Source organism: Astatotilapia calliptera, chromosome 16 (genome assembly GCF_964374335.1).
Source record: "Astatotilapia calliptera chromosome 16, fAstCal68.1, whole genome shotgun sequence".
Taxonomy (NCBI): Eukaryota; Metazoa; Chordata; class Actinopteri; order Cichliformes; family Cichlidae; genus Astatotilapia; species Astatotilapia calliptera.
Genome location: NC_137437.1, coordinates 17570487 through 17584582, shown reverse-complemented (window position 1 = coordinate 17584582; position 14096 = coordinate 17570487). Strand labels below are relative to the sequence as shown.

Below are 14096 nucleotides of genomic sequence, written 5' to 3'. Positions count from 1 at the left end.
GGCTCAGACCTGCCGTGTTCCCCAGGAGGGAACAAGCATCGAAGGCGTTTGGAAAGGGAGGGGAGATGAGTGTGTGCATATCAGTGTATATGTATGTGTGTGTGTATCTAGAGTTCAGCTGGGACAGTGTCCTTCGCCCTGCCAGGCTAAGTAAACAGTCTTCCAGCCAACCCAGGTGGCCTTGCACAGAATGGGAAGGAACAGACTAAACACAGTCGTTATCAGGGAGTTTTTGTTCGGCTTCAGCCTTGAGACCGCAGCTGGCGCTGAAAGGGTATCCGCATGAAGTGATGGTGCTTTTTACTTTAGTGCGAACAACTCATATGAATTTCAAAGCAGTTCTAACAGTCCAACACTGGTCTCTCAATCTCCCGTTGGAGAGCCGTGAGCTTCTCCATGATGTTATCAAACTTGCGCTCTGTGATGTTGTCATTCTTGTGCTCAAAGAGCCGATTCTGAGAACTCACGACTAGGGATGGGCACCGGTGTGTAAATGAGATTACACAACCGAAAAGCAGCGCACATTTCAGTGCTTTATTTCGGTGCTTTTTTTTCCTGAGATGTCACACACTTTGGATTCCAGCCAATCATTTTACCTTTGCAAGCGTAGTAGGCGGGCCCAGGTACGTAAGTTCTTTTAGAGCAGAGCTACATATTAAAAATGCCCAAGGTGAAGCGGTCAAAAGTCTGGCTGTACTTCACAGCAAAAGATGCAAACTCAGCAGCCTGCAAGAAGTGCTTTAAGGTGATACTGTGCAAAGGAGGCAACACCTCGAATCTGATGAAACACCTGGTGACGTATAGCGTTTTGTTAAAAGCCGAGAAATGCGCTGTATTTGATAGCTTGCTGCGAGACCTCACACCGTGCACATCTACTGCGCTTGGGTTGCCTGTTATCTGACCCGGACTTAGCAACATCCCCCAAAAACCTGAAGAGCAGAGTCCTGGCCCCTAGCCCTGCCAGTGTAGCAGAAATGATGACGGATGATGATGGCAGCAACAGCCGTTCTTCTCTGGGTCAGTAGCTTAATGTTGTTCGTGTGTAATTTACGTTGAGTAGGCTAACCACGTTATTAAATTAATGCATGTAAGGTGAACTAGCAAACATCATCATAGCTACATGTGTCTGTCTTCTTGTTTGATGGCAGATACTCCCTTCACCCTGGCCAAAAAAGTTAAAATGACCAAAGAAAAAGTGGAAAACAGTTAAACATGAGAGGCTTTTGGACAAAGTTTGTGTTTTCCATTGTTTAAATACTGCTTCCAGCCAAGAGTGATGCCATAAATCCCCTATAGCTGCAGAAAAGTCTAACATTGTTATCTTTTTACAAAAAAAACAGCTGAACATGAGAGGTTTTTGGACCAATTTTGTGTTCTCCATTCTTTAAGCACCGGTTCGAGCACCGGTTTGAGCACAGTTTAAGCACCGGCACCGTTTCAAAAGTACCGGTTTGGTACTGGTATCGGATAAAACCTAAACGATACCCATCCCTACTCACGACCACAGTGAGCCTCAAAGAGTGAGTAAGGTCAACAATGACTCAAATGAGATTACACAATCCTGATGTATGCCATGACCACCAAGAGAGACTGGACAGTATAGATGTAAAACAAATATGGCAGCAATTTATCTCAGTTAACGAGTGTTTGGCTACTTCACACAGTGGACATTGAGTTGTTGTGTGGGACATGTAGTCCATGTCTGTTGCTGTACGGTAGTTCATGTTTAGAATAAAAAAATCCCAGCTCACTGATTTGATAGGAGCAATAGTGCCTAAAATGTTGCATAATTTTGCTGAGAGATCTTTTTCTTTGTGATAATCTTAGATGAGTAGTTAATGGACAAAAACCACCAGGTCATTCAGTGTTCCCTTAGTGTCAAAGTATAACAGATGTTGGTGTACTATAACTGAACTAATGTTGTTAAGTCCCTAAAGTCATATTCTTTTTATTGTCATGACTGTATTTGAAGCTATTTTTATTTTTGTATGATACCTGATTTATATGGAATATGGCTGAAGTAAACTAAAGCCTAACTTAGTCAGTCATTTGTTTAATAGTAATTTAACATGATATAATTCACATATAAAACTATGAATTGTAATTTTAAATAGTTTAAAAGCATGCAGAATAGGATATGTAGGCAAGTGTATTTCTCCTTTTTTATCAAGAAGCAAAGACAAGAAGGAGGAAAAAAAAGAAAAAAGAAACAGGGCAGGGTTCGGTGGTTGAATCATCTGTCCCCACCAATGCCAAAACCAAATCGCCCTTGGTAGGATGCTTAGGTAATTTACATCTGGGAGATCTTAAAATTTAAAAAATATACAAATTATTATATTATTATTTGTTGACATTATTAGAATTTTGCTCCTCAATTTAGATGATGCAGTAAAACCAAGAGATGTGTGATGAAATGTGTGAGCTGATTTCTTGGCACTACCTTATAAGTGATCAGCCAGAGACCATTCATTAAACCCTTCTTTGCTTCTTCTCCAGTTAAGTTCAGACAGGCTGCACAGACCTTAGAGAAAATGGTGTAGAGCGCCAGGGGTGTCTTTCTGTTCAGACATCCAAACATCAGATCACCAGGTCAAAAAAAAATTATTTTACTGACTTAATCTTCCAAATTAATGAGGTACAAGATCAGGACCTTTTGAAAACAAAACAAAACAAAACAAAAGGCTTCTTAGTCCTTATGAACTGTAACATGTCTCCTGTTTTCATTCTTTTTAAATCATTGGAATTAGAATGCAAGTCATCTAGTCTGGCAACTTTCTGAATAAAGAACAATTGTTAGTTGCATGGGCTTTTTTATGGCAGCTCCTTCCTCCTCATTGATCTAACAGTGCCTCTTTGTTTGGATTCCTTAGACAGTTTCCTTTTGTCTAGGATTCTCACTAACAAGCCTCTTTTTATTTCTTATTTAACCTTTATTTATACAGGTAGTCCCACTTAGACTGGGCTTACTACCATCTAATCCTGCAGATGATCTGCAGGGAGTATGCACAACTCCCTAGTGATCAGGGGTGGCAGGGGTGGCATGGGTTGTAATCTCCTACCACCCCTAGTGGCAACCTGATTTTACAAAAGACAGTGTTGTTTATTAAAATAAGATGGCATTAACACCTTGAGCCTAGCTACACTAAACATTGAATAGAAATTCTAAAACCGCATAATGTATTGCATATGATTGCCCCCCCCCCCCCCCCCCCAAACAAACAAAAACAAACAAACAAACAAAAACCAGCACACTGTAAACTATTAAAATTTCCACACAGCCTAACTCAGTGATCAGGGTCACCATAAATCCTGGCATAGTTCATAATTTAAATACAAAAATTAACATTTATATTTAAGAGAGCAAAAAGTCATGGCCCCAGTAAATAAACAAAAATGTCAAATGCAGAGATATTTTTTATTTTTTTGCCTTTTATTGTCTTTGTTGCATCTTTATGTGCGATCCAGTAACCTTGGTTTGCAATACAAGAACTACACAGATAATTATGGAAGGTTATTATTCTCTTGATTATTGTTCCAAGTGTAACCAAAGGTCACCCAGTGTGTCCTTTGTCTTATATTCTCCATAGCAAGCAAGTACTAAAAACAGAGGCTTAGAAAAGAGAATATATCAGCAGTGTTGGGGAGTAACAGAATACATGTACCGCCGTTACGTATTTAAAATACAAAATATGAGTAACTGTATTCCGTTACAGTTACCGTTTAAAAAGGTGGTATTCAGAATACAGTTACTTTGTTGAAATAAATGGATTACACTGCGGTACTTTCCTGTTTCATATTGTCGCGGGTCAGGACTGTTTGGGTTTTGTTTGACAACTACGTTCTGTTGTTCCAGGCGGCAGCGTTATGGTTGCCATGGTTACAGGGCGACGCTCTCTCTCTCTCTCTCTCTCTCTCTCTCTGCGACTGTGTGTTTCCTGGGTGAGAGAGCGCCTTTTCGTTGTTGTTGTTGTTGTTGTTGTGCTAAGCTAACAGGCAGAATGCTACAAGCATAGCTCTAAAGAATGTAGCATCGTGGGCAGTGTAGTCCGTGTTGCAGGGAGAATGGACTGCCATACACGTTATGGGTCTGTGAGCGCGAGGAGGGAGAAAAAGGGGAGTGGAAAGGTACAAGTTGTCATCGGGGAAAACGGGAGCTGGAAGCATGTAAATATAATAATAACCACTTCAGCCAAGAAGAGAGCCTGACGAGCCCAGTTGTAAGTAAGCTATTAGGACTCGACTGTACACCGTGTTCGTGTTTTCCTCCGAAAACAATACGTTCCATTGGAGCAGTCTTTCAACGCCTCTCTCTGTCTCTCGCAAGAAAAGTTGACCCACACAACAAAGTAAAGCTATTTTTCGGCTACGAGCCGACAGGGACCCCGCCGTATCAGTCAGAGGTCCCTTTACTACAGTTCGGAGTCGCGGACCTTCAGTAATAGTAATAAATCACACAGCAATAGTACATTCACGTTGTTGTAAAAAGCATGATAATATATTAAGTAATCCAAAGTATTCAGAATACGTTACTGTCATTGAGTAACGTAACGGAATACGTTACAGAATACATTTTGGGGCATGTATTCTGTATTCTGTAATCTGTAATGGAATACATTTTAAAAGTAACCTTCCCAACACTGCATATCAGTCACAGCATTTTGTGAGAAGTGAGAATGTAATAACAAGTTCCTCTAACCATTTCTCAGAGCTCAACATGATACTAAAAACAACCCAGTTTCTGAATCTCATACAGGTCCCTGCCTGGGGCTCTTGAAAACAGGAACAAAACACAATAGGAGCTGTGGGAAAAAAATATAAGTAGTATTTGATAATACTGGTGGTACAGATGCTGACTTATATTGAGCCCGTTTTTAGGGCGTACCCATGACAGATTAGCTTAATACAAAACAAGTGATCAGCACAACAATATTATCACAGAACATATGAAAAGCATGTGCAACTTAATTTGATCAGGATGCCTCCGGCACATGTCCCACATGTATGCGGTCCCCGAGGCAGGTCCAGGACATGCTGGCAAGTTTACATCACTCAGATGGCTTTATATGATTGAAAAAGGTTAAATAAGTCGCTGGGATGAGGAAGATCTGGGCATGTCTAAAACTGCAGCTCAAATGGATAAGTGGTAGCAAATGATTGGATGGAAGCAAACAGAAATCTAAATGTAATAATATGGAAACAGGATTTCGGAAGAATTTCTGAAAATGTTTCCCCCAGTATATGGATAGGAGTGCAATACTGTGGACAGTTTCCCTTTAGAATACAAAAGATTTTTAGCAATTGTACTGATAGTGCAGATCTATAGTTTCAGATCACCTACAAAGACACAATGAAGCTTATAAAAAGTTTAGTTAGCCAACTCAACCAGTGGAATTACAGTAAAAATCTCTCTCTCCTCACAGCACGTGAGAGACTGAAGTTCTGTCTCATAAGACTTATAATTATCACGTATTTCCTGTTTTTGTGACAGAAGTCAGTTCCCAACCTCATGATCACATGCTGAGTTATGACACTTTGGTCTGTGTATCAAATTTATCCAAAGTATCCAAATGTGATCCTAAAAACTACCTGAAAAGCCTTCAGTTGATTCAACATGCTGCAGAGTACTGACAGTGACTAGAAAAAGAGAGCATATTTCTCCCATACTGGCTTCTCTTCATTGGTTCCCTGTTAAATCCACAATCATATTTAAAATCCTTCTCCTCATATACAAGGTCTTGAATAATCAGGCCCAGTCTTGTCTCAAAGACCTCATAGGTCTGTACCAACCCAGTAAAGCATTTTGCTCTCAGACTGCTGGTTTACTTGTGGTTCATAGGATATTTAAAGGTATTATGGGAAGCAGAGCCTTCAGCTTTCAGAAGCCACTGCCTTGGGTGCAACCTCATGAACAAAAATATCACTTTGGGCCAGACTGCTTTAATATTGCAAACCATGCCAGTCCTAAAAATATAACACTGTGCAGACATGGATAAATATTCTACTTAGACAAACAGATTTTTTGATTTTGTGCAAGATTGAGATGTGCAAGCCATTTTTTACATTATAATGTTTTCAGTTTTAACATTATTTGATATAAAAATAAAATAGACATTAACTTTTCTGAAGGAAGGAAGTAAATAAGTAAGCTATCTACTGCTAGGAAAGTCGAGCAGTGGCTTCTATGTGGACGTTATGAGTTTAATTTCTCTTTTCTTGTTAATGGGCCATCCTACCCTCTTTCCACTTTGCTGAGCCAAGCGTGCTGGCACCTGAACCAAACCAAATCATGAAATAACGAAAGGAGGAGGGAGGCGGGTTCAGAGGCTGACTGGATTTTGCGCTTTGTTGCTGCCAAAAAACAAAACTAATTCTAGGAAGCAAAAAGGTTTATAATTACCCTGCGAAGGAAACATTTTATGGACAATACGAAAAATGATTACAGGCATGGCCCTTTAAGACTGTAGCCTCATGGGCGGTGTAGTCCTTGCTGCAGGGAGAACGTGTGGGACCGCCCCTCCCGCTGTGTGTTTGTGAGCGTGAGGGAGGGAGGAAAACATAAGCCGAAAAGTACTAGGTGCTACCGAGCAGAAACGGGAGATGGAAACATGTAAATATAAAAATAACCACTGCAGCCAAAAAAAGTGCCTGACGAGCCCAGTTGTAAGTAAGCTATTAAGACTCGACTGTACACTGTGTTCATGTTCCCTATATAATCACTGTGCTTTCAAATCCTCTGTAACTTAACAGCTTACATTATCAGGAGGAAAATAGAACAGACAGAACAACTGAGCTCCAATCAGCACAGACAGACAGACCAGCTGCAACTGCAACAGCTGAGGGAGGTGAGAATAGAGCCGACGAGTTGAATCTGTTTTTCAATAGATTCGACACCACAGTGTCTTCTCCCACCCCCACAACCTCACCTGCAGTCAGCCTGGAATCCAGAGCCACACCACTGTGCCAGCCTCTCTCTTCACATGTTGCCTCCTGTGAGATTCCTGACACCCCTCCCCCACCCATCACCTTCACTCAATACCAGGTTGACATGCAAATGAGGAGACTTCACTCAGGCAAGTCTGCTGGACCAGACGGAGTGAGTCCCCTTGTCCTCAAGGCCTGTGCCCCCCAGCTGTGTGGAGTCTTTCATAAACTGTTTATGCTGAGTCTGAGTCTGCAGAGGGTCCCGGTGATGTGGAAGACATCATGCCTCGTCCCTGTACCAAAGACGCCTCGTCCCAGTGGCCCCCAGGATTACAGGCCCGTGGCACTGACCTCCCACATCATGAAGACCCTGGAAAGGCTCATCCTGGACCAGCTGCGACCCATAGTAAGACCACATCTGGATCCCCTTCAGTTCGCTTATCAGCCTCGTCTCGGAACAGAGGACGCCATCATCTACCTGCTCAATCGTGTCTACACCCATCTGGACCAGCCGGCGAGCACTGTGAGGGTCATGTTTTTTGACTTTTCCAGTGCTTTCAACACCATCAGGCCGACCCTCCTGGGTGATAAGTTAGCAGCGATGCAGGTGGATGCTTCTCTGGTGTCCTGGATTGTTGATTACCTGACAGGAAGACCACAATATGTACGTCTCCCACAGTGTGTGTCTGACAAGGTGATTAGCAACACAGGGGCACCACAGGGGACTGTCCTCTCCCCCTTCCTCTTCACCCTCTACACCACAGACTTCAGCCACTGCACAGAGACCTGCCATCTTCAGAAGTTTTCTGATGACTCTGCGGTGGTTGGATGCATCAGCAGGGATGATGAGACAGAGTACCGGGCTGTGGTCGACTCCTTTGTCACGTGGTGTGAGCAGAATCATCTGCAGCTCAACGTGGCAAAGACCAAGGAACTGATCGTGGACTTCAGGAAGACCAGGAAACACTTGACCCCTGTTTCAATCCAGGGGGTCAGTGTTGACATTGTGGAGGACTATAAATACCTTGGAGTACACATTGACAATAAACTGGACTGGGCTAAAAACACCACAGCACTTTACAGGAAGGGCCAGAGTCGTCTCTATTTTTTGAGGCGACTGAGGTCCTTCAACATCTGCCAGAAAATGCTGAGGATTTTCTATGAGTCTGTTGTGGCCAGTGCGATCCTCTATGCTGTTGCATGCTGGGGGAGCAGGCTGAGGGTCGCAGATGCCAACAGACTTAATAAACTGATCCGTAAGGCCAGCAATGTTGTGGGGATGGAGCTGGACTCCCTCAAGGTGGTGTCGGAGAGGCGGATGCTGTCCAAGATAAAGACAATGTTGGATAACACCTCCCACCCACTCCATGACATGTTGGTCAGTCACAGGAGCTCGTTCAGTGAGAGACTGAGATTACCGAAAAGCACCACTGAACAACACAGGAAATCATTCCTGCCTGTGGCCATCTCCCTGTACAACGCATCCACTTAACACACTGTTTGCTGCTACAACTACACATGTTTCTTTTCCAAATATTTATTTATAAGTGACTTATGTATGTATGTATGTATATATATGTATATATTGTACTATTCTTAGTTAGCGTATTGTCTGTCTTGTCTTAATGTTGGTTTAAAATGGAGCACTGTAACAAAAAATAATTTCCCCCAGGGATCAATAAAGTATTCTGATTCTGATTCTGATTCACACATTGACAAGAACACAAAAGACAAGAACCAACAAACTTAAAAATTCCTTTGTCCCACACGCCATCAGACTGTTTAACTCCTCTCTGGAGGGGAGAGGAGAGGGAGGGGAAACAGGAGGACAAAGGAGGGGGGAACAACTAAGCTGTAGTGCCTCTTCACTTCACTGTGCAATACTTTTGTTAATAGTCAATGGTGCAATAGACCTCAATACTTTAAATGTGCAATTCACTTGTATTTTTATTTTTATTCCTATTTATTCTATTTATCCCCTTCGTATATTTTATTTATATATGTCTCTGTATTTATATATGTGTGTGTGTGTGTGTATATATAATATTCTGCTCACGCTCTGTAACTTCTGTTGGTGGTCTTATCTTATCTTATCTTACATTGGCTGTATACTGTCATGGTGCTTTTCAAATGCATAATGTGCAAAAAAGACAAAATGTGAAAGTCTGAGTGATGTGATATTGTATCCTTACGGGTAAGGTTGTACCAAGCAAGTGGGGAAAAAAACAACAATTAGATAAAATCAAGTAACAAATAATTTAAGTAATTTAATTTAAGTATTTCACTGTATTTCTATCATTAACCATGAATCATTTCACATCACTGTAATTTAACACATGGCATACAGGACAAGAAAGGCAGGCTTGTCAAGTCTAAAAATAAACATAAATGAAAACCTACCAAAGTAAAACATTTTTTCTCCTTTCATCTTGAACAGTGTTACTATAAAGCTCCCCACCTGTCTGAATCCATCCTTAACATTACTGCCATCCTGTGGTAGCTGTTGACAGTGGTTCCCGAAACCTGTGTTTTTTGTTTCAATCTTCCAAAAGACTGCAGCTCTCTGTTTTGCTGCTGTGGTGAAAGAGGGCCCAGGATTGCAGACATGGAGGCAAAACAGAGGAGTTTCAGCCAAAGGAGAGCCTTTTAATGAAAAGGAAGCTAAATACAAACTGTCTAACTAACAGGATCACGATTGGAACATAACGGAACAAGGACAAGGGGAGACGGACGCAATATATACACAGGAGGGTGGTTAGGAGAAGTGGACACAGGGAACATGGGAACACAGCTAGAGAAACATAGACATGGTGAGATGGGGGAAGTAAAGCAGAACACGAGGCACATGAGATGATGACTACCAAAGTAAACAGGAACACACAAATGCTGAGACACGGACACAGAGATGTGAAGAGAGAGAGAGAGCGAGAGACATGACTGAGGAAACAGATAGGCAAATAAACATGGAGTCAAGACTGACTTCACAGCGAGACGCAGAGGACAAGACACAAATGACACAAAGACAAACCTAATATCAAACAAGACACCTTGAACTAGAAATACAGATAAACTCAAGACTAAGAGACTAAAGTCAAGCTCTGTGTATGCTCTATAAACAAAATTGAATTGAACTGAATTGAATTGAGTTTGACTTTCATATAATCCAATCTTAAAACATGCATGTGTCATGGTGGGTCTTCAACCAAGTTTTGAATTTATTATGGTCTTGTGATTCATTCCTTTGGATTTAAGAGATTTTTAGTCGTGACTTTTGTTTTCTTTAACAACTGCCTTTATTTTTTCTACCTCTGGGCTGTTAAGTTATATGAGTTTCCTTTTGTGTCTAGTTTCCCTGTTTTGTTACCCTTTGTTTCTGCGGTCATGTTCCTGTGTTTGTCTCATATCCCTGTGCTTTTAAGTTAATCTGTCTGTGGTCCAGACCCTGTTGCAGGTTCATGTGTCACGTATGGTGTCCTGTTCAGGCAGGGGCATCTGTTCTTCATCTGTTTATTTACCAGCTGACTTTAAAATGACATGTTGGTGGAGCCTTCAGTCCAAATAATGTTCATCTTTGCTGTCAGAGAGATTCCTGAGGGATCATACGGAGCATTTGTTTAGACCTGTATTTAATTTCAACTGAAAATGCAAATACTTTCAGTGTCTGCAGATTTGTATTTGTATTTGTATCTTTATTTATTTCAGACATAATAAAACAAACAAAAAAACCAATATATACTCATCTACATGTATTTTCATTTACGAATATGAATATATGTGTAGATATACACACACACACGTATTTGTACAGACAAACAAGAAAAATATAATAAAATAAAACACATTCGTCTAACATGAGATAACAGTTGTTTGGTCTGAAAAGGAGTAGGAAGAAGTATGCACATACTTATTAACTCCTACCCCTGCTCAACATCTTATTAATCCCACATATTTACCTAATTCTCCTCATCACATATTCCACACAATACACAAGAAAACTTATATCAACAAGGCTGGCACGATATTTATAATTTAAATACGAGTTGACATATTTATACATACAATGGGTGATTGTCTTTTTCAATATCATATCCTTCCAAGAGTAATTTTCGAAGTGTCTTTATGAACTTGCCAATTCCTGAGCATTGCTGTAATTCTGCAGTAAAGCTATTCCACAGTTTTACTCCATAAATAGTTACGCAAAAGGTTTTAATATTTGACCGTGCTTTAAGAATCTTCAGATTCAATTTACCCCTTAGTTCATAGTCTCCTTCTCTGTCATAGAACATCCTCTGTATATTTCTTGGTAACATATTGTATCTAGCTTTATACATAATTTTTGCCGTTTTGTATTTTATAAGATCCATAAACTTCAATATTTTTAATTTCAAAAACATGGTGTTAGTATGGTCTCTATATCCAGCTTTACTAATTATCCTGATTGCTTTTTTTTTAATTTTACATATTGGTTGAAGTGAAGTTTTATATGTGTTTCCCCAAATTTCCGCACAGTATTCCAAATATGGCAATATAAGTGAACAGTAAAGTACCCGGAGTGATTTGGAAGGCAAAAAATATTTAACTTTACTCAGTATGGAGACACTTCTTGACAGCTTAGCTTGTACATACTTTATATGAGGTTTCCAGCAAATTTTGTTATCTATTATCACACCCAGAAATTTTGTATCTGAAGCTTGCTCTAATTCGACATTATTTACTAATAACTTTGCTTTGGCATCTTTTTTATAATTTCCAAATAACATAAATGTCGTTTTTTCCAAATTTAATGATAACTTATTTCTATCAAACCATGTTTTCAGTTTAATCATTTAACAAAGAACATTTAAACTTCTATAACACTTAACACACACATTAATAAAATGTTTTTTTTTTCTTGTAGCTCAGCTCTTTCAAGTAAGATAGATGTAATAAAATGCCTTGTACACAACTAAAACTATAATTGTGTCTCCAGTAAACTGCACAACAGTAGTTAACATTAAAATAAATAATTAATGTACTTTTTTCAGAGACCTATTTAACTGTAGGAGAAACAAAAGTGAGCTATAAAGTATATGAACAAATTAACTGTTACTGACCTCTTGATCTCTCTGTAGGTCTTCTTCCTCTGGTCCGTGATCTTCGTTTCTCACACTCTGGTGAAGTTTTGTGTCATGCTGCTTGCCACCATGTTGGTTTAAAGACCTCCTACTGTACAAAATAGTGACACAGTATTCACAGAGGCTGCAAATTTGTGGACATTAAATCAACTTTTAAAATTTAGCCTCTGTACACTAGAACAGTAGATTTGAAATAAAACAATAAAGGTACAATTTAATTGCAGACTCAGCTGCAACTGAAGGATTTGAACAAAACTTCTGTATTACCTTCAATCATAAATAAAGTCTGAATACTTTGCCGAATACTTTGCAGGCAGTGAGTCTTTTTACTGCATCTGTCTTCAGTTACAATATATTTGTCCAGGGATTCACTTTTATAAAGCCAGGAAACACCATGTAGGATGCGGTTCAATTGGGGTAGACTAACACAATTGCATTCTTATTGGACCAAAGACCGCTTCTTCAGGACCACTGAGGGTATCACACATGACAGTTTCCCCTACTAAGAATAGCAACTACAGCCTCTGAGCTAACTACAGTCTGGTAACCTAGACAATGAGGAGAATGTGCTGGACAGGTGGAGAGAACGTTTTGTATTTCTATTGCACCAAAGTAACTAGTGCACTTTCCTTTTTACAGAATGTAACAAAAATGTGACTTGGCCCCTTGTAATACTGGAAAAAAAAATCATCTGGATATCTATACTGATATGGACTGGATAATGTGTAAGGAACAAATGGATGCCACATTGTTTAATAGAAATGAAAATGATCTACCTACAGAGGGCTGAATTCAACGCTACCCTGAAAATCAAAGAGGTTTGGGTGATTAGTACCAATTCTTTCATCTGCCTGCATATTCTCGCCTATTAAGGTCAGGAATTATTGTACAAGAGGAGGAAACCAGGATCAACGAAACCAGCGTAGGGCCTGACAATGTGTTCAAGGATTTCATCCTGATTCCTAATGGCAGCCTGTAGAGGTCTCTAGAGGTACATAAGCTTTAAAATGAGAAGTACTACATATTATTCTAGATATTAGATACATGCAAGTTAATATATGAAGTACCTTTGAAAACATCCACGTTTATAAAAGTACCATGCTGCAGCACCAACAACATTCAGGAAAAGCAAAACACCAAATAAGACCCAAGCAGCAGGGCATGCTCCTACAGGGACACAATAATGAAGAACATGAGAATGAGAAGATTGTTCTTTCCCACTTTTATGACATTTCATTTTTTATTACAAACTTAATTCATAAGACTGAGACAATAAGGAAACATAATCCACCCAACAGAAGTCAAGCACGTGGCTCACAAAGAATGAGATTTCCACACTGGATCAGTGGGTGGCTGTGTTTATAATGAGGGTTTACAATGACTTTTGGCCAACAGGATGCTGGTAGAAACTGTGATACTGATGGCCAAACCATAAAAGAAGTGGCAAAAGTGGCAAGGGGTAGGGGTATTTGAAGTCAGCAAGAGAGAAGCAAAGATAGGGGTATGAAGGTGAGACTTTAAATATAGGGACTATATGCAAACGAAGAGAGCAGTTTAATACAATGTAAAGAGAGAGTAAAGGAGAAAATTGGAGGACAGATGATTCTGGATTCAGTGAAAAGGTGTTGAACACTTATTTTTGGAAGCCAGAGGAACACAGGCTGACCTATGAGTGGGGGAAGATCCACACAGGGGGATTATATTTTATGTAGGAGACTGTAAAGTAGTGTCAGGGAGGAGCACAGCTAGGAATAATGATAATAATAATAATAATAATAATAATAATGGATTGCATTTATATAGCGCTTTTCAAGGAACCCAAAGCGCTTTTACAATTCCACTATTCATTCACTCTCACATTCACACACACTGACTACCAAGCATTGCATGGTAGTCTGTTGGATGACTCTGGAGGTCAAGTAGAGAAAGTGAGTGAAAACAGAGACAAGGATCACACGGTGGAAGCTGAAGAAGGAAAAAATGTGCAGAATTCAGGGTGGAATTAAGACAGGCTCTGGGTTCAAGATTCAAAATGTTTATTGTACAAAGAAAAGCATTTCT

General features: G+C 40.0%; 1 protein-coding gene across 1 annotated transcript in view; it reads right to left on the bottom strand.

The window, feature by feature from the left end:
• Positions 1 to 10373: 10373 nt before the first annotated feature.
• LOC113008504 (poliovirus receptor-like) overlaps positions 10374 to 14096 on the bottom strand; it is a 77467-nt gene continuing 73744 nt past the window's right edge. Inside the window, exons 6-8 of the mRNA XM_080290675.1 lie at positions 13103 to 13202; positions 12015 to 12126; positions 10374 to 10510 (exon numbers count right to left, since the gene is read on the bottom strand). Coding sequence (XP_080146801.1) covers positions 10499 to 10510; positions 12015 to 12126; positions 13103 to 13202 — 224 coding nt within the window. The 3' untranslated portion in view covers positions 10374 to 10498. The remainder of the gene's footprint in view (positions 10511 to 12014; positions 12127 to 13102; positions 13203 to 14096) is intronic.